Source organism: Ammospiza caudacuta, chromosome 5 (genome assembly GCF_027887145.1).
Source record: "Ammospiza caudacuta isolate bAmmCau1 chromosome 5, bAmmCau1.pri, whole genome shotgun sequence".
NCBI classification, from domain to species: Eukaryota; Metazoa; Chordata; class Aves; order Passeriformes; family Passerellidae; genus Ammospiza; species Ammospiza caudacuta.
In genome coordinates this window covers 42,918,572-42,940,345 of record NC_080597.1, presented here as the reverse complement: position 1 = coordinate 42,940,345, position 21,774 = coordinate 42,918,572, and the positions used below count along the sequence as shown (strand labels likewise).

Sequence of the window (21,774 nt, the reverse complement as noted above, 5' to 3'; positions counted from 1 at the left end):
ATACCTCCTCTTCCTCACTTAGGCAAACAAGAACTACACTGTCCCCAGTTTCAGTAAAATTACTTAACATGTTCTTTATTGTTAGAGTCACAAAACATTGCTTTTTGACAAAACACCTGCAGAATTCTTGGCTTCATAGCACTCTGGTGGGCATTGGCAACATTTTCCTTGTCAGATGGTTTAGTCCTTAGCAAAAAATGCAACCTTGTTCTGCACTAGGCATCCATTCACCCTGCCTTTCCACTTTAATCATGAGGAAAATGGACCTTAAGTCACTGAAATTAGCTTGAATTCAGTTTCCTCTCCTCTGCAGAGCTAACAGAGCATAGATTTATTAAACAAAAAAAAAGTTGCTGGCTTTCATACTAAATCACAATGTGCACCAATCATATAACTGGATTACAGGAAGCACCAACAGTAGCAACTGCTCTTTCAAGTTGAGCAACTAGCAACATTGCTAAAGGCTGGAACAAAAAGGGTCAGCCAGGGCAAAACAACAAACACTCACACTCGCCCTACATATTAAAAACCAGAAAGCAGCAACAGGCAGTAAGTGCTAATTCAAAACAAAGAGGGAACAATCCACATGCAATTCAAAACAAACCAGCTTCCCTTGGTAATTACATTAACAATACAATCTACTTCAGGTGACACTCAAGAGGGAGCAACAGAATGTTGAAATACAGAAGCCTGGAAAGAGCAGGGCTGTGCTTGGATGATGGCAACCACTCTGCTGTGGGACAGCTGCCCTTTTAAAGAAGGCATCTTCAAAATTCTGATGGTGGGATTAATCCAATGCACTGCCTGACTCACAGCACTTTGGCCTCAAACATATGCTTCCCCAAAGGCTTTTTCTGAAAGGATGACATTAGAAACAAACCTAAATCACTGTCCTTCAGCACACCCAGAGACAGCTGAAGAACCCAAGCAATAAACAGCTTTCATGTCATGATTAGCTCATGCTGTTATACCTCCCCTTAAAGCACATATGGTTCTCAGCCAGAACAGAAGGCTTCAGAGCAGCAGTTCCATCCTAGAAATGCAGTAGCAAAGCCTCAGACCAAAGCCACTTAATGAGAACTTAATACAGATTTAATGGACCTTTTTTTAATGTGAATTTATCTGCCAATTGAAAATCTGCCTCATTTAGCTTTTAATGCAGGCACAGAGCCAGTCAGCTAAAATCAGGGTAGCCCTAGAATATTTTGCAGGATTCTTCCATTACTACTTGAGGACCATGGGACTCCAAAACTGTGCAAAACCTTAGTAAAACAACAATTCATAGGTAACAATGTCATCTAATGAAAAAAAAGCAGGGCCATGCCTATTCTGAGTTCCTTGCACTAATAGAAAGGAACTTCTACACCTTGAGTAGAAGTGAAATAATGCTTGCACTGGAAAGAAGGGAGCAGGTACCTTCACTACAGAGCCAGCCCTGCTGGCTTAGGCTAGCTTTGAGGATAGATACATCCAGTTGCTTGGCATCTCCTTCCCTTGATCAATACCATTCAGTACTGGGACTCTGTTTGCAGTTGGTCCACAGCAAAGCAAGACTGACAGTCCCTTATTTTGCTCTGATATGGATACTTCCACACAGCTAGTACACTAACAGTGCTAGCCATATAAACTCAGATGAGGAGGTCTTCTTTGTATGGGATGCAGCAAGTCCAGAGCACAGCTTTTTGAGCCTAGTTCCCTGACAGTACTTTTTATCTGCTAAAATAATGGGCAAATAAAACTACTACCATCTTTTTCTTTCACCCTGATTATTCTTTTCATTGTCACTACTCTATTGCACTTGGAGCATTCATGAGGGCAGATCTCTAGAGTACCATACAGAGAACTCGTATGGGATTCTGAAACACTTGCTGTGCTAACATGCTCTTGTGTTCTGTGCTCTTTTTTCCTTGTTTGTAAAGTCCATTTTCTTTTAATCTCTCATCTTCCTCTGAAACAAGCAATTTACAGATTTCACTTTAATCTTTTTTAGTTCCCTCTAATGAGTGCACAAGTGGCTCTTCCTCCCTCCAGGAATCAAGGAGAGCTGCCCACGCATGGGGGTGAGGAAAGCAGTGTCTGTGCAGAACACATACAGACCGTACTGTGCACCCCACCAAGGACAGCTCTCCTGACAGCAGGCTGCTCCACTGGCCTGAAGGGTGAGGATGCAGCAGGGCAGCACCAGGATATGGTTAAACTGACAGGCCCTTCCCTGCAGGAGGGAGCACTGCCATCATCATCCTCAGAATGGGAAAGGTCACACACAGAGTTAACTGACACTGGAGGGTCCCCAGTCCATATGTCCCAGAAGAAGTGCATACACCAACAAAGTTCTTACTCTTTGCAAGAAACAGAATTTTTTTTTTGAGGAACAGAAGTGAATGAAACCTTTATGTCACCCTTTTAAAACCTCACTGCCTCTGTAGAATAGTTCTCTGAAGTACATTTTCTTGTGACCTATGCAGAATAAGTTTCAAGCCTATCCAGAAAAAACTGTGCAAACATCAGTCAAGACAAGAGGATCAACAGCATTTGAGGAAAGGTAAGATCTTTACCTACAGAGAGGCCATTTTCTGCACTGCTCCACCAGACTGTTTGTTAATCAGAGTGTGAGTATATAAATGTAAATTCCACCAAAGTGAAGAAATTTAGGATAAGAGGTCATTATTTGGATTTAGATGATCAGTCAGGCTACCCAAAGTTGCAATCTGTCTTTATTTAAATACAGGCATATTTATTCTAAAAAATTTATTCCAAAAAAAACCCTCCAAAACCCATAAAAAGTCACTTACCACAATTATCACATTCGTTGCAGGAATGGGAAGATTCTCCACTTCCAAATCTTGACCAGTCATTGCTAAGAGATTGAGGGATGGGTCATAAACAGACCTGGGGAAGGCTGATTTAACAATTATTGCAGGGTGCAACTTGCTTATTTTGGTGTGGGAAGAAGAATGGAAATTTTGTTTGGAATCCTTATAGCTGTCTGTATCCAAACTTTTCTCCACACTCTCCACATGGTGATAAATAAACACAGGTTTTCCACTCTTTCGCTGATGAATTGCCAAAAAGTGATCACTGTCTCCAGAAAAGCAGCCTGTGGAAAGAGAAGAGTAAGTTTAGAATGTCTCTCTCGGCTATTCTGTACATAGCACTGGAAATTCAATGAGACCTTTGCATTCTGAGAAATTCAGAAAAATATTTTTGGAATACAAGAATTCACTTAATAACTTACAATGTGTTTTCTATAGCAATAGATTAACAAGACTACAGTCTATTAAGTATGTGAAGTGTACCACATTCTTAAGCTCATTCCCACAGGGCTTTAAAAACGGGTTTTATATTTCCAGCCATGGGTACAGTTAAAAAAATTATATACAAAAGCAGAACACATGCTGAGCCAAGTTCAACTTCTGTATTGATATTAACTTCAATCACAGAACTTATGGAGTCAACTTACTGATACATTTTGTCACCTAGTAATACCAAAGATGAGAATAGCAGTGATCATGTTAAAAATGGGCACTTAGAAGAAGAGCTAAAAAACCTGATCAAAAAATCAGATTTAAAATTCAGATGAGTGCATAATCCCAATTCTACATTATTTACTCAGCTGCTTATATCAGGAGATCTTTTAGCTCCTTATGCCAACTCTTGTTATGACCCAAACTTCACTTGAGGATTGCCTGGCCAGCCAATGGAACATCTGGCTGTCTGCAGAGGAGAACACTGGTATGTGGCCATACTTTGCATACCTTGGAGCTGGGCACAAAGAACTCTCTTTGTCCCTTAGATTAGGGAACTGGAGACAGGGGACTTGAGCATTGCTAACAAGGAGTTAGAGACTGAGTTGGGCCTGTTCAGCCTTGAGATGTGATGGCTGAGAGGAGCCCTCATCAATGTCTGTCAGTATCTGAAGGCAGGGTGTCAAGAGGAGGTTTCCAGGCTCTTCTCAGTGGTGCCCAGCCATGGGACAAGAGGCAACGGGCAGAAACTGAAGCACAGGAAGTTCCACCTGAATATGGGGAAGAACTTTACTGTGTGAGTGACTGAGCACTGGAAGAGATTGCCCAGAGAGGTTGTGGAGTCTCCCTCACTGGAGAAGCTCAAGAACAGTCTGGATGAAATCCTGTGCAGCGTGCTCTCAGATGACCCTGCTTGAGCAGGGAGGTTGGACCATATGATTCCACTGGTCCCTTCCAACCTTACCCATTCTGTGATTCTGTAATTACATGGGTTTAACTAATTATGTGTTAGTAAAAAAAAAGATATCTTTTGAAGGACAAAATACTTCCTGATGATGCGTTTATAAGAGGAACTAAGACTAAATTTTTATTTGGTTTTCTGTTTTGTTTTCCTTTTTTTTTTTCATGGATGAAAAATAGTGAATCTTCAGTGCCTTTATGCTGAACAGAAAAGCTACAGTTGGGCTCCCAGTCTGGAAGGCAGTCTATGTGATCAGAAAAACAGGCAAGGCTCAGCTGCCTCACAGATAAAAAGTAACTGAAGCTGCATTAGTCACCTCCAGAAAAAAACTCCAAGAAACCCAGCGTGGTAGAAAAGGGACTTTGTGTTCTGAGAGAAGTGCACCCAGAGAGCTCACTCTGATCAGCCTGCAATTTCCTCTTCAGATGCTGCTGGACTTAATGGCAATGTTAAATTTGAGAGCTGATTTTTAGTTAAAAAAATATAAAATCAATCTTATTTTAATTCTCATAATGAGCTATGAAGACCAGCTTAGAACCAACAACATTTCAATTCAGGGTGAACAAGAAATCAATTTGTTCTATTCAAACTGAATTTTTCCTCTGATTTCTTTTTGCTCCTGTAAACAAATCAAAATAATCAGTAATTTGCACAGCTCTACCCAGTGCCCTTAGGAGGTTTCAGTGTAGGTAATTACATTCTGTTGACCTAATTTCCTCATGAAATTTCAGTCAGGGAAATCAAGGACAATACCTTATCTGTGCTATAGTATTGCTTTGCATCATTGAGAAATGCATTCTCTGGAATAAGTGGGTCCCTGTCAGTAGGCTGTGAAGCAATTTATAATATACATGAACAGAAAATCAATAGTAAAAAGACAGAACACAGATCCTCTATTATAAAGTAAAATGCTAAATCTAAGACTACTCTTTCAAATGGCTGAAACAAACACAATCACCTAGATAACTACTGAGGTCAGCTCTCGTCAGGTTTTGATTGCAAAGACATCTGAAAGCAGAAGAAATAAAAGAGAACCTGCAGACTATAGTCTTAAAGAGGGCTGAACTTCAAAACTTGTTAAACTTGCTGGGTTCTCATTAAGCTTTGTGGGTGTTGGCTTCATTGATAAAATCCTAAGGGCTGGTCTTAAATAGCAATTTAGAGAGTTGTGTCAGTGACAAAATAAAAAAAAAGAAGCATCAGCACTTCTCATTGTCACCTACTTCTCACAGTCATCTCTTTGCGGTATTTATTTTCATGTCTCCTTCACAGAAAACCAGTATTTCAAAACTGATCATAGATAAGACAAAGGAATGGAACCACCAACACATTCGGTGAGTCTTCTTTGCTTCCTTCATTCCTGCTCCTTTGTTTCTGAGGGTATCAAACCAACTGTGATTCTTCTTCAATGCTTTGTATGGCATTTTCTACCCACTTCAGTATTCCAAATTTCCCACTTTATTTCATTATTTTCACTGAATGGAGCAGAAAAAAATACAATTAACTACCAGCTTAAATTCTCCCCTGAATATTTTTGACTGAAAAAATAGTTAAAGGAACTACTGAAAAAGCTCATTTGTCCTTGAATCTCAATACTTTTAACAGCAGAATCACCATTTGCTTCTAAATCCCAGACTTGCTTCCATTAGAATGCTAAATATCACATCAGTAGCACCAGGCCCTGCAGCCAAAAAAGGTTCATTGTAGTAGATTTTCAAGATGGACAATGAAATATATTGTTTAACCTGTAGTTATGAGAAATTAATGTCTAATTACATAACATTACACTTTATACTCACACAATTTTATTTTCATCAGCTAAGCATTCAGATGTTCAAATATGTTCCAAAAAAATTACCACAATGAATTTGTTTATCTGGGAAGTCCACATAGCCCCAGTATCTTAAGTAAGTTACAAGCATCCACAGTGCCCCATGTGAAAAACTCCACTACACTTGGATGACTGTGTTTAAGCCCTAACTACTACCAGACTTTGGCTCCCAGACTGCCATGGATGCCTCGGGTGACCCTCAGAAATGGCCACCCTTGGTACTACAGGGGAACCTAAACACCTAAACTTCCTCTCAATTTGATGAAGTGATAATATATTCCTTCTCGACCCTCCAGACTTCAGCCCCAAACACAAACAATCAGGCACCAACCAGACACGTGGAGAATTAAGGAGTTAGAAATACTAGTACTTCTGCCACATAACACCTTCAAATATTTCCACTCTCCAACCCTCGAGGGAGAGAAGACTGGGATTCCTATATCAAACTATGCACTTCTACAAAAAAAGAATGCTTCTCTGCAGCCACCAGGGAAACTCTCAGAAGCTATGAGGAACTGATTTTGGTGCCTTTTAAGCTTCAGATATTCCAACACACACAAAAATTCAGTAAATATGGTTTAGGAAAAGGTTCAAAAATATAATTCCCAGAGGTTTCTCTTCAATAAGCTTAGCAAACTTCATCCACAATTATGTTCTGATATTCTCTTCACACTACCCTGTTTGAACTCTACTTCAGGATGTAGAGTTATTTATGACTCATTTGAAATATTCACTCACTTGAAATACAGTGCTGCTATTATCTATTAACTATAATAATTTTATTCCTTCTCCTAAAATTGTCTCCCCTCAAGTGTATTTACAAAGAATTATGGTTTATTCTGCCTCAGCACTGAGAACAGACTAGATGTTAGATTGTGATTCCATGCTATTTCTTCTATCCAAAAAAATGCTGAGTCTTCACCTATCTCTCAGCTCAATGTAGCCATCTTCATGTCAAGAGAAATTTTATTCCAAAGTGAACAATAATCAATGGTTAATTTCAAACTCACATCAGACCTTTATGAGTAGCAGGTCTGTTTTTCTCCTAGAAAACAACCAGTCCTTTCCTCAATGCAATGGTTATTACTTATCAAGTAATAACCATTCCAGCTTCCTTTAGTAACAGAAGCTGCACTGTGATTCTCCACTGATCTGAACTGCTCATTCCACCCTCCAGTTCTGCTCTGTACAATGTAGTGACTGGTCACCACTCTTTACTAGATTTTAGCTCCTGATGAACATTGCTATTTCTTTCTCTGCTCTTTACCTATAGGTTAACTTTTCCTTCCTTGCAGCTCCACCATGCCACTGCTTTTCTTTAGATTTTTTTTTAACAAGAAAGCCTGTCATGATCTTGCTTCCATGTTTATCCACTGTAAGTCCCTTCTTTAATTTAGCTGCTCCTGTACAATAGTATTCTCTTTACAGATACTGTCAGATTTAGTTACATTTCCAATCCCTGGAGCTGTGCTTCTAGAACCTCTACCAAGTATAACACTACATCCATTAAAGTGCAACAAGAAGCTCCAGGCTGATGTAGAATGCATATTTTCTAAATCTGAACATCTTCACTACTTGTACTAGTTTCAGTATTTCTATCATTGCCACCCTTTGCCATCCTCCTGAAAGGAAAATTGGACAGATCCCTAAGAAATTCCCTGTTCTGCAGAATCCAGCTGCTCTGCTTAATAGTTCAAAATATGTGTTCACTTGATCTTTTTAGTTGTCTGCAGAATCATACAAGATAAAACTATTTCTAAAACTATAAACTAAAAAGAGGAAAAAAAATATAATCTACAGAAGACTGATGGAGAATGGGACAGTAGAATTCCATATCAAATATACACATCATTACAGTATATGGACAGCACAAAATTTCCTCATGAAAACAGATGGATAAATCACAGGAATGTTAGATAGCACATGCTTATGAGCCTGTCTACAAAGTTGCATTATATATGCAGAAAGAAAAGCCTATAATAAATAGTAAATCCAATGTGCTGAATGTTTTGGGCACTTTTGACTGTTCCAGTTGGCCTCTGCCAGATAGAGGAAAACCCAAGATTTCTTTAGACTGTCTTGACTCTCTAAATAGTTTAAGACAATTGACATTTTATTTCAAAGCAACCTGTCAGAAAATTATTAGACTCCCAATTCCCAAATATCTTCACTTTTGCTAGAACAGACAGATAAAAAACTTCAAGATAGTAAAGATCCATTAATCAGCCAGTAACACAGCAGCATGTTTTTTATCTTCTTAAAACATAAAAATATCACAGCTTTACAGATATTTTATTAAACATCCTTGTTAAGGAAATTATGCCTCCCTACTCACCCCACTCAGTCAAAGAAGCTTTCCTTGCCAGCTCAGCCCCAGGTTTCCCACAGCAGAGTCTCAGACCTCTGGTTCCTTTAAATAATTTTACCATGATACAACAACACAAAAGCCACTCAAGCCGGGTGCCTCCCCCTTAACATCCTCTACAGCCACAAACTAGAAATTTATTTGACTGGAAAAGGAAAAGTCCCAGTGGGACATAACATAAACCTGATAGGGCCACGATAATGGTGTCTAAAGTAATGATGTGTGTCTGGAAAAACAACTTGAGGTAATTTCTTAAATCTTGTTATTTATCTTAATCCAAACAAATTTGGTTAAGTTATGTTCCTGAAACGTCACATTTTTCTATAATGGGATACATACTCTATATTTGCTACTTGTAAGCAGTGCAGCCACCCCAAACCCACTGACAAAAGTGCAGTGCTGTATCTGACTAGTAAACGAAACACACAAATGAATATAGATACCTAGTGCATATATTTTAAATGCACAATAGTGCATTTAAATGTGCATTTAAATGTGCATTTTAAATGCACACCTAATACACTTAACACACTAGCACTATAATAACACTGAAGTCTTTTTATAGTAAAAAGAACTTGGTATATTACACAGCTTGAGGTTTCTATGCTAAAAGCTGGAAACTGAATGGAAAAAAGCATAAAATGCAGACTCATTTCATAAGGGAACAACATGCTGAAACTTGATGGATTGCTTTCAAAGATAAATTTAATTCAAATGCAATTTGAGTTACAGTACTTAGGGCTGTTGCCAAGTAATTTCTCATTTTCAGTAACAAAAATACTTACCAAATTTTGGTAATTAAATTTTGTACCCTGAGCTCCCCATGCTTTTTTCCTTTCTGTTTGGCTCACCACTCTGAAAGAAGCTCTCTGTCCTATACAAACTTCCTTCAAACCTATAAATGGGGCCCAGACTGGACAGGCTTGGCTTTATCATCTCTTGCACCATGGTTTATTACCTGTTGATCAGCTATCCTAGTCACTGTGAGATGCAGGTCAATGTACTTGTGCAGACCAATGATCAATCCTCTCCAGTAACTCCAAAGTTCTCACAGCTGGAAGATTCATTCCCTGCCTCTTTTTAGAACATCAAGATAGAAATGGACTCCCATTCAGAGCAGAGTTTGCAGTTCTCTCTAGTCTATACAAGGACCAAGGAGGTCTTGTCCCACAGAAAGGAGAAAAAAAATGCTTAAGTGCCAAAATGCTTATTATCATGCTGACCATTTATGAGCATGGTTCTAACCCTCAGGAGTTACAACAACAGCAATGATCCAAAGGAAAAAGGTAACTGTTGGTAATTCTAGACATAGCACAAACACTGCTGCAGGTTTAGAAGACTTCTGTCTGTTCTGGACTGTGAAAGTTGTCTCTTCTGGTGCATGCAACAGGACCTTCCTTTGGCTTTGCCTTTGCCTTCAAAAGACAGAAAATCTATTGCTTTATCCCTATTTCATCTACATTACCAAGAGAAAAGAAAAAACACAAACAAACCAACAAACATACTAAAAGGAGTCAACATATCTGGTAGAAAATGTAAAGGTTTTAAATTATGTTGAAAACAAAAATGAAAACAAAAGCTGTCTGGAGGCAATATGCTTTGCATCTGTACTGTCTACCTAACAATATATCTCGCTGTCAGCAAAATAGTACATCAATCAAATCTAAATCTCATCTGGATAAAGTTATGCACTTTTAGCCAAACATAAACTGCTGTTGAGCTTTAGCATGGTACACCAAAAATTATTGCCAATAAAATTCAGTTAAAACAGTGGCTAAAGTACTACTTGAACATTAGCTGGGCAACAGAACATACTTTCATAAGTGCTTTTGTGAGGTACACCAGGGAAATCTGAAAAAGGAAAAAAACCAAATCTACTTGCTGCTTTGGTAATACATGAAGTTTTGAATTGACAAAAGAATTCACTTAGGAAACTACTTTCCATAAATAACAGAGGGACTTGCATGCTGTGACTGTTCCCATCATGCAGAGACTTATACCAAAACACCACTGCTTTGTCTTTAGCCAAAACCTGTAGTGCAATACAAATGAAGCCATTCTTTACTCAAAGTAGCTGCTAGACCTAATGATCAGGTATGCTGCTGTATAGCTTCTCACAGCCTCCTTTGGGTAGATTAATTCCTCTGTTACTTTCCAAGTCTTTTTTATAAACAAAGATGAAGCACACCTCACACATGTAAGTGAAGCCAAGAGTTTATAGATAACATAGTGAAAATCTTAACAAACTAATTCAAGAAGTGTTGTTAGTCTAGATCTAACTTTTATAGAAAAACAACGAATAGAGAAAAAGTCACAATTACAGGAACAGTACAATCAAATTGTTTATTCCTTTCCCTGGTATTACCCTAACTCCATGCTTCTCTGGGTCCTCAGATCAATTGTTTCCCACTGGTGTTAGTGATGGGCATTGTTATGAGGAGCTGTCAGCACCTGGAGTTTTTCACCAGGAGTGATATGATGTTAATGCTGATGGATTTTTCTTCCTCCTCTTTTCTTCCTTCCTCTTAGGAAGCTACATATATCTATGTTTTCTAATATGTATTTATACTTCCTCTTTCTTCACTTGGTCTTCAGTTGGTCTGCAGCTCCAGGTTATATCTGAACTTACTATAAAAGGTGCCACATAAGTATGTTAGATACAATCTCTTAGTTCTCTTCATTAATGCCCAAAACCAGTTTCTCAAGCTCCAGGTCTGCATTTTTACCTTTTACTGAGCTTTTTCTATCATGGAGTCTTCAGTGCCAAGATTGTGCTCTCTTATCATCCCACACCTGCACTCGTCTAAAAAAACATCCTGTGCCTCCACTCCTCAAGCCTCTGCTGTTCTACCAAGCCTTTGTTACTGCTCCTGTGTATACTACAGTTGTACCACACACACACAAAAAAAAGATCAAAACAGATACAAATGCTTGCTTAAGTAGAAAACCTGCTGTCAGAGCTAACCCAAGCAAAACAAGCAGGTCAAGGAAAGCTGGGACAGACCAGGTGTGATTGTGCTTGAGATTGATCAAAAATCACCAGCAAAGGTATGAGCAAAAGTCAGATTTAATATTAAATATGACAAATACTAATCACAAGGCCTTGCAAAATCAGGACAAAACTTACAGCTTTGCTACTAGCAATGGCTACATCCCATTATAGAACTACTAGGTCACATTCCTACATGGGAAGGGTTCCCATGCTTTCCCAGCTAGGTCCAGTAACCAAAGGCCAGGCCTTTTCCAGCAGAGGCACAGTACCCATGATAAGTCAAAATTCAGAGCAAATAAAGTACACCAGAGCTAAGCAAGAACAGGATAGGACAATTGTAAACATTGAAACACATTTTGGTTTGCTGCTAAAAACAAATTTTTGACCAAAAATTTCAGACAAATTCAAGTAGTACAAAGTGTATGTATGTATGTGAGCAGGAATATAAATGATTCTTTATGCGTGTGTTTGTAGCTGTGAGAGCAAGAAAGGGCACACACACATGCACGTGTGGTGAGGGTGGGAGTACCCACAAGAGAAGCAGGAAAGGAGGGAGGGAGGGTGAGAGATGATCGCAAGGATTTTTTTGCTTTTCTAATAAGCAATCTGCTGAAAATAGAAACAACTGGAAATTTATTTTTGCTAAATTTGTTCTTTTCTGTAGGAAAAAAAATGCCCTGGCCAAAAATATCCACAGCTATAGTGAATCAGGATTAAACATATGAGTGGTATCTTTTTCAAAAAGACACTTTGCATCTCATTTCATGGGCCTGCTGCCTGATACATCAATACTGAAACTAGATACCATAGACCATTGATTTCACTAGGTCTACTCATGTGAATTAAGAGATGAGCTAGTGGTCCCAAAGGCACTTAAGTATTCTGCCATACTTATGCCTGGCACTAATGTACCACATAGACTGCTGTCAGAATTTTTTTCCAAAAGGTGCAAGAAAATGATGCAATAATTTTCTAATTTTGTGATTACTGTCATTTTTCCAATGAAGGTTATAGATAAATACTGCTCTGCATAAAATGGATGTAAATACATGGCATTTCAAGGAAATAAATTGTATTTCCATGGAAATCTATAGCTGTTGTGAAGCAAAGTTAACTCCAGCCTTAAAGTTTTGGCTTCCTTTTACAGCAGTATTGTTCTAAAAAATCCTACTGAGGATTTCTGAGCAGATCTTAATAACTTCTCCAAGTATTTATTCTGAAGCCATGCTGAAATCCTACAGCACAATGACTATGCTTTATGGAGTAAGAGCCCAATGCTTCCATACAATTCCCCACAGCAATCATTGTAATACCCCTGTGGAGGGGGGCCTGCCACCAAATAGAGCCACAAAGTTATGTCATTGGCCTCCTTCTAGAGAGACAGTCCCCCAAGAGCCTAATTCATGGACTTTCAGCAACTCTCCCACTTTGCTCTCCAGAGAAGCTCAAACAAGCACTCACTGTCTAAGATGTTTTAGTCTTCCTTATAATACAACAAATGGATTAGTCAGAGATTCCCAGACCACAAACTTCGATAATTTCCTAATGGATGTACTGAACATAAATCTCTCATGGAAGATGATGCCTTTTAAAATTATGAATAGCAAGAATTTCCACATGTAAAAATATGATGAGCCTCTTTTCCAACTAAATACTTCCTCAAAAATATGAAGTCAGATAATTAATTATAAAACTGTTTTTCCCCCAACAGAATCTTTGAAGAGACAGATGACTACCCTCTGATTATCCATGAGTCCTACTAATAAAAGACAGAAAAGACTCCTTTAGTAAAAACACCCACTCATGGCCAGCAATGTGTTTTTAAAGAAGGCAATTATAAGAACCAGCTTCATTTAGATTATGTTAGTGTAATGTTATTCATTTTTTAAATCAATAGCTCCTTCACTTTCACTCTAAATGTATTTGGAACCTAGAATTATTCATTCATTAGTATGAGATTTCTGAAATGGATCTGATGGCAAATGCATTTTATGCAGATCTCACCTCAACCCTAAAAGTACAGTCTCCAGATTCTTTTACTTTTGTTCAGAGCTTGTGCATTTTAGAGAAAATAGGCCTGCCCAACACCTAAGTAGAAACTGCAGTGCACTCGATCAATTTCCAACCATGACAATATCACACAGTGCATGTGTGACCAGGAAAGCTGAACTCAGCAGAACTTAGTCAGGACACCCTGTGAGCTGTGTGAGAACCAGTCTAGCATATTTATAACATACACTTCTACCTAGCAAATTCTACCCAAAGGAGTGTTAGTTTGTGGTCAAAGAAACTTCAGTTTTGATATAAGCAAACCTCCTGCTACTACAGCATTGCCCAAAAAAGATAAAATGTGATTCCTCTGAGGGTCTGGAAGAACGGATCCATCAAGAGGTGGAGACAAGGATCTACACACTTCCTCTCTGACAAGGCCAGCAGCAAAGCATTGGTTCATATTGATTAAAGGCTGGCAATGCATGTCTTTACTGCTGGAGAGAATAATAAAATGAGGTAATAGAAGCTCTTAGCAAGATAGTGTAAGACCTTTCTCAAAAAACCATGACGTAGATGACCCGACCAAATAATCAGTTGTTAACTTTCTGCTTCTGCAGAACCAGGATTTGTTTATCCTAAAAGCAAATTCTGCAAAAATGCTTTCTCCAAGAGAGGTTTTTAATGCAAGGTAAGTGATGCGTTGAGACTGTGATTGATAGCTGTTAAGTTTTGGAGTACCAACCAGTCAGGTTGGTTTTCTTACTCTATTTCACAGAATCACAAATCTCCAGTAACTGAATACAAATATTTAAATTTTATTTTTTAAAATTTGCTAAAAAATAAAATTAGGTGAAAGAGGTAATTAATTGAGTAATGTGCATGACTCAAATGGCTCTCTAATTACAAGTTAGTCTAATGCATTGCTTTGTGTTTTTCCTACTATCTGCCACTCTTTTACAAGGAGACAGTGCCTCCTAGTCACCTTGGGATACACTAGGTTTTTATTGCAAGAACATGTGTATTAGATCATACATACTAAAAGAGAGTATAACCTATGGTGTCGTGCACTCTCTCATGCAATGCATAATGTAAGTGGAAGGTTCATGCTGACCTGTAATCACTTGCTACAAATTTAGGTCTTCCTGCAACAGCAAGCTCTATATAGGTTGATTACTTCACCTGCTGCACTCAGCAGAAGGGCCTAATTCTGTTTTCAGAGATGCACACACAAGTGTCTTATTTTAGGTAGAAATGTATGCATATACCAACAGCACAATCATATTTCATTTTCTGATAACATGACTTTCATGCTGTATTGGAATCAGTATCTAAGTCAACTCAGTAAAATGGTACCTTACTGAGCACATGAAAATCTCTGATCACATTTTTGACAAGAACATTTCCTTTTTATTGTAGAAAATTTTACTACAACAGTAGTAGAATTGTATTTTCTACTTTCTACAAAAGGAAACTGGATTTGCTATATGAGCTCTACTTAAACACATTAACTCTTTTTGCTGTAGCATTAGCTGAAGTAAATGTAGACTTATGTTTTCTCTAAAATCTATTACCACCAACTGATATCAAGAGAGATTTTCCTAATACATAGTGATGGTGTCTTAAGCACTCTCCAGAAACATGTCTCATAGAAATTCAGCTTCAGAACAAAAAGCCAAGCAGTTTCCAACACATTACACAAAAATTGACATTTGGGATATAATTTGTGACATAGCAAGCAGAATGCATCTTGTGATTTCACATGAACCAAAGGTTCAAAATCACCATAAATAATTCAAAGGTCTAGGCTATACATAAAAGATGTCCATAGTGGTAGCCTGTGTAAGATTTTCTACTTGTAACAGATGAAACAGAGATATCTTAGGATGTTAAGCTCCCTTTGTTATTTCACTGTTGTGACATCTTCAATGACTTCCAACAAGAGCAAGTTGTATGCAGCCCTGCCTCAGAGGAAGCACAGCTCTTGTGCTCAGTGCGAACCATGCCCAACCGTGCAAAGGTTGGGTTCAGCTCCTGTACATCCTCCCCCTTGTCTTCTCTGAAACAATTATTTTCCATGATTACTCAGGCAAAACAGCAGCACCATATAAACATCCATTCTCCTCTCTTTTCCTTATGATTAGAGACATTTGCATAATAAAGACAAGATCTCTTTGCAAGAATTCCCAGTAACTTAATGGAACAAGCAGAACTTAGTAAGGAAAGTGAACAGCTTACTGGCAGAATATATATCCAGTTTCCATTAGCAGGATAGAAAAATGAAGCACAACAAAACTAATGTAAATTCCACTGTTAATAGAGGATATACTGAGATTAGATGGCATGTTATGTCAAATAGAGGTTTTACTCTAATTTTGTACAGATGGTAATTTAATACATGTTGTAAAAGAACAGTTTAAAAGCAGCTTAAGGCTTTTATTAAAACAGATCATGAAATGCTCCCATCTTTCAGTCAATAATCTCTTGCACATATGAATATAAGCCAAAACAGCATGAGCATCCTAACTATAGATTTACAGGAAAGAGGTTCCATAAATTTTATGAAGTGTAGCCTAATATTACAGGGTAATAAAACACCAATAACTGAGACAAAGTTATTTCTCCTGACAACTGTAAAAAAAAAAAAAAGGGGGCAGTAAAGTAGTTATTTTCATAATACATCTTATTTGGGATGTTCATACAGCTCTTCTATATTAAGACACATGAAGTTCAATTGTTCCTGTCAATGATTCTGCAGTAAGACAACGCAAATTTGTTGCAGCTTAAAAATCTTTCCTAAAAATAACATTCCTAGGACCGAAAGAATCAGTACCTGTGCATTCAATTGTAGTTCCTAATTAAACTTAATGGAACTTGCAAGCGTTTACTACTTCAGAAGTGGCTAAGCTTGTCATAAATGACAAAACAAAGAAACTCTTCAACTTTACTAATTGAGAACTTAATTCAATTATACAGTTACCCTAGATTTTATTTCCTTCCTTAGATAATATATGCTGAAGTCTGCACAGGATAAACGGAGGCTCTGAACGATGAGCAGTTTTTCACGGCTTAAAGGAAGCCTGAGATTTACACCAGAAATATAAGCTCTGGCTACTGGAAGGAAACTGGCAGTGGAACTTCACGTACATACTAGGGCGCTGATCGCTCATTGCATTTCTGAATGAGGCACACGTTTTGCCAGCAAAGCAAAGAGAGGATTTATTAGCATCGCTAACAGCCGAAACGCCTGCTGCTGTCGCAGCTGAAATTTCCCTTTCTAAAACCACTGCTGCCACGAGCACATACAAGTAGCGACGCCTCCTCACCAGTATCTAAAAATAAATAAATAAATAAAATAAGAAGGAGGAATACAGGGAGTCCCGATTTCCCCTCGCTGCCGTAGCCCCCGGCCAGGTCCTCGCGATCCGGGGCCGAAGCGCGGCCGCTCCGCGGGGCGCGCAGCGCGGGGCTCGCCCGCCCGCCCGGGGCCGCCGCTGTCCGCGGTGCTGACGGGCGCTCCCGTCGCCTCCGGGGCTGCCGGGCTCCGGACACAGGCAACCGCCGCCGGACCCGGGCAGCCGCCGCCGGACCCGGGCAGTCGCCGCCTCCCGCCCAACAGGTGCGCCGCCGGGCGCAAGAGGGTCCCCACCGCCGTCCCGCCCGCCCCGCCGTCCGGCCGCGGCCGCCCCCGCTCACCTGCGGCGCGGAGGTGGAGCAGGAGGCAGAGCGCCCGGAGGCAGGCGGCCGCCCGCCGCCGCATGGTGCGAGCCGAGGGCAGCCGAGCGCGGGGAGCCGCGGGGAGCTGAGGAGAGCCGAGGGCAGCCGGGCAGCGCCGCCACACCGCGTCCCGCTCCCCCCGCCCCCGGCAGTGAGCATGCCTGGGAGCGCGCTGCGCATGCGCAACGCCGCGCGGGCGCGCGGGCGGGCGGCCGCCCTCACCTGCCTCCCCTCCTGGCGCGGGGTGAGGCGAGGGGCTGGCACCGGCGGCAGCACGGGCGGCGGCTGACAGCGGGAGATCGGGGCGCGCAGTAGCCGCGGGGACCCGCAGGGTCCAATAGGAGAGGCAAAAAGAGAGATCTCCGTTCCAGTGGCATGTTCGGGGAGGAGGCGAGAATGGGTGGCGGGGGGTAATTTCCTCCTGGGTTTCCAGCTGGAGCAGCATTCGGGGCTCCTGCTGCGGCGGCACGGGGGAGATTGCATCTCCCCAATCTTGCAGCGCCGAGGAGGCGATCTCGGGAGTTTGGGCATGTCCGGGAGGACTTCGACGATGTGTGGGTTTATGCTTGAGGCACAGGTAATCCTCCTCTTCAGTGTGTTTGAAACACGTGTTGTAAAACAAGCAGTGTGCAAAAACTGCATTGTGAGAAATCACGGCTGATACATGAATAAAGGAAGAACCGCTGAACTCCAGGCAGTGGTTCAGACCAGGCTGATGCAACACCTCCTCAAGAGGCACTTAGTGAATTTGATTACACGGGTATCAGAGAGCAATGCAAAGAGGCCAAATATGAAGCAGTCCTGTAACAAGGTAATTTTCTAAAGTTGAGTTTAATTGATCAAAAGGTTTTCTGGAGAGCAACCATGAGAGCTAGTGGCAGATGTGTCATCCAGCAAGCGATCCATCTACAGGAGTCTGTTACTGGCATGGCAGGCAATGTACAGGCATGGTCAGGTCTGCAACTGAAGTGATGTGCCCCAAGTGAAAAATAGCAAAGGAAATTAACAGAGCTTGCTTGGCTCTAACTGGCTTTGGATGAGCCTTTCTGCAGAAATATTCTCCATACAGAGATGGGAAGGGCTGTGCAGGCCCTGATATCTAGATGGAGTTGCAAGTGTGACTGTACATATGCAAACGAGCTTCCTTTGCCAGCCCCCACACGGCTGTTCACGCACGTAGAGGCAGTCAGGTCCCTGGCTTGACAGCAATGTAAGTGAGAAAAGGCTTGGGTTGGAAGACAGCACTCAGTCATGAGCTCTGCCGGAAACGGGGAATTAATATGATCAAGGGGATTTTTGAACAAGGAATGGTATTTTAGCCCTGTCATTTCAGTCATATCTTTTGTAAGTATTGTGCCTCAGATGTCCTGCTAAGCCATGAGATTTCTGCTGCTTCCTCTGCTGTGATGATAATTTGCTGTGGGTATATACAAATTACAGCACATCCTGTTCCACTTTAATCCTTTTAGTCCTGGCTAGTTGAAGCGAAAGCTAAAAGAAGTGAAAGAAGTCTTGTCTGTATGGTGCACCACACTTGTGCCCCTACAGCTCCAGTTCCTACATGCCCCAGCCTCAGAGGTACTTTTGTACAATACTAATTACAATTTAGCCAACTCCCAGGAAGAGATTAAAGAAAAATTTACTTTCAATCCTCTGATGTTTTGTATTTTTTTGTCCACAAGTCCTCACCCTTGTGTGTTCCAGGTAAGGATTTAGAGTCAAATATGTCAAGAGGATAACTTCACTGAAGCTAATGCTATTGATTTGTCTCCATGTGGTTACAGATGAGGCAGCTGTGGTTTCATATGATTGAGTGCTGTAGCAATATCTACTCACCTCACTTGCAGAGCCCTAAGGCACAAAGACCAGATGACTCACCACTACCCTGTTAAGGAAATTATTTTCCACTGGGGAAAAGTCTTAAGATACTGTTTTGAGCCCACATCCAAGAAAACATTTAAACTCCATAAACATAAAACATCCAACTCATGCATAAGCTGAATAGTGGGAAGCTAAGATTAGACTAAATAATTTGCTGAATTTTGTATCAATGCATCCTTTTTAAAAGACAGTCTTGTCAATGCAAGATGGAAGCATTACTATGGAGTGGGAAGTTGTTACACAGAAAGTAAACTAAAACATGTTGCATCAGTTTGAATTCTCTAGCTTTACTGATTTTTAAATTTATTTCCACATGTACAACACTATATTAACAGAGTGGAGATCATTAGTGAATGACTTAGTTAAAGTGTATTAAGTGTAGAGTTGAATTAAATGTTCAGCTGAATATTACCAATAATTCTAAATGAGATAAATGGTGTGGGACATGGCCAGTTCTTTCCAATATTTTTTCCATAGGACCTTCATCTCTGATATGACATGTTGAACATGCTGCTGAGAAGTCACACTTGGCGTTGGTTACAATTAAAAGAGACTGGTCTAAGTGTTAGAGTTCTTGCTGTTTTCCTCCTGTCACATCGACTAGACCATCTTCCTTGTCTGGGAGCCATTTTGCACTAGGCTTTCATTGACAAATTGCTTTCAGAGGAAGCTAAAACAGTGAAAGCCAAATTCAAAACTGATCTTTAGTTTAAGAAGCAGCAATACGCAGATTATCAAGCAGGGAATATATCAGAAGGAGAAAGAATAATTGGTCTGACGTGAATAATAAGGATCCTCATATCTCTTGTCCCTTGACAAGCTCCAGCAAAAAAACTGAAGCAGTTTTTTTAATAAATGAAAACAGGTTGTAGAAGAGGAGGAGGGGTGAAGAGGAGGTTATATACATAGATCAAAGCATTCTTTTGAGATATTAATGCAAATCAGAAAAATAAGTACTTTTTGGTGAGTGCATGTGTGAATATACAGCAGTCTCAGCAGAGGAAAGCTCATGGCATGTACAATTAGGTCTCACACTAAATGATGTTGCCAGGATGGGAAGAGGGCTTGTTCTGTACACAGTGCAGAAAGGTAACTGCTACAGGAAATGTGTCAGGGAATAGCATGTGTCCTGGGAGATTGCCAGTGGGCAAAGTCATAATTGCACCGATGCAAATGTATCATATTCCCTAATGAGTACTGTCAATATAGGATTACAGCCTTCTAAAGTGGTCTGAGACCCTCTGGTGTATTTTTGGCGTAATCTCTAATATAGACATGCAAAATTGACACTGACTCAGCTGCGAGTACAAAAACTTGGATAGCAAGGAGGAGGGGGGAAGAGAAGGTGCAAGGATATTTTAGTCTCTGAGCTACTAATTTATGACTATGTGTGTAGAACTGAAACTTCAAGGCCACTATTCAGAATTGTGCAAGACCATATAATAATTTTTATATAACTTTTTAAAAAATTTTACTTAAGATGTTGACTATAGCTCGGATGGAAACAATTCAGTCCTATTTGGTGGGGCTGTTGGGAAAGAATCAAATGGATTCAGCCATACCTGACTAAAATCTGCCTGTTAAAGACACAAAGCAGACAACTCTTAATCTGCAGCATGAGCAGCTAAGTACTAAATGAGACCATTAAGGGGCTGGTATAGTCCTAACCAGTACTGAGTATCTAACAAATACATGAGTACTTGCAAATGGATTTAGCCATCGCTCAATGTCCAGGTCCATTCAAAGCAAGTATGTGGAACAGGCCAGGTACCATGTCATCATTTTCTCAGATTTCAAGTTTTTCTCTCTTTTATGCTTTTCCTACCATAGGGTAGTGAAATTATCATCCTCCAATATTCTACAGGGGCATCAGGATTCATAAAGTCAGGTGCTTTCAATTACAATACAGCTATAAAGAGATAAAAAGAAGTTTCAGATTATCCTTAAACGACCTTTAGTCAAATATACTCTTGAAATATACTTATTTGTATAGTCAGTTATTTACTGTCAAAGTAATTTGATATGATATGGCTTTCTCATGAAATACTGGTAAAATACCCACATATGTGCCTATGTGTACACTAATACACATTTAAATATGGAAGGCAAGTTACCCTTGGTTACTAATAACTATGCAGTACATCTCTAAATGATGCAGTAACTAAAGTAAATTGCACAGGACTATTTATATGCTAAATGTAAACTTCTCAACACAGAAGAATTAAATTTGTGTAAAGATAAATGAATCAAAACTTGGGCAACTCTGATCAAACCCATGATGTCAGCTTGAGGTTAAAGTCAAGTTCAGATAAGATGAGGGAATCTTGGCATTTGACTATTTTCAATATTAGCCTCAGATGATTTACTTTGATGTTCTATTTCAAGAAGAGTAGCTTTGCTTCAAATAGGAAATAAAAGGGAAATCAGTCAAAGTCTTATTAATTGAATATGCAATTTTGTGCAAAGTTGTCTTTCTCATCCTAGCTCAAGACCAAAATGCTAGTCATCTCACTCAGACTAATTTAATATTCTGAGATTAATTTAATATCCATTTAATATATTAAATTATAAAGTTTTTATTGTTTTTTTATTAGCCTGACTTGGTTGCCTGTTGGCTTTTCACACAATGTTGCTAGAATATATTTGCAACCAGAGAGGATGTTTCAATGCATCAGAAACTGCAGCACCTCCAACTGGAAGACAAAAACATGAAGAGGAGACTGTCATCTGTCAGAATCTAATTGACATTCACGTAACATTAAGGGACAGGAGTCACAGCAGTTGTCCTCAGCA

The 21,774-nt window shown here is 39.8% G+C and overlaps 1 protein-coding gene across 1 annotated transcript in view; it reads right to left on the bottom strand.

Moving 5' to 3' along the window:
- The window catches only part of PTPRR (protein tyrosine phosphatase receptor type R), a 139,400-nt gene extending 122,167 nt beyond the window's left edge, over nucleotides 1–17,233 (bottom strand). Inside the window, exons 1-2 of the mRNA XM_058805032.1 lie at nucleotides 17,080–17,233; nucleotides 2,793–3,097 (exon numbers count right to left, since the gene is read on the bottom strand). Coding sequence (XP_058661015.1) covers nucleotides 2,793–3,097; nucleotides 17,080–17,143 — 369 coding nt within the window. The 5' untranslated portion in view covers nucleotides 17,144–17,233. The remainder of the gene's footprint in view (nucleotides 1–2,792; nucleotides 3,098–17,079) is intronic.
- Nucleotides 17,234–21,774: the final 4,541 nt, after the last annotated feature.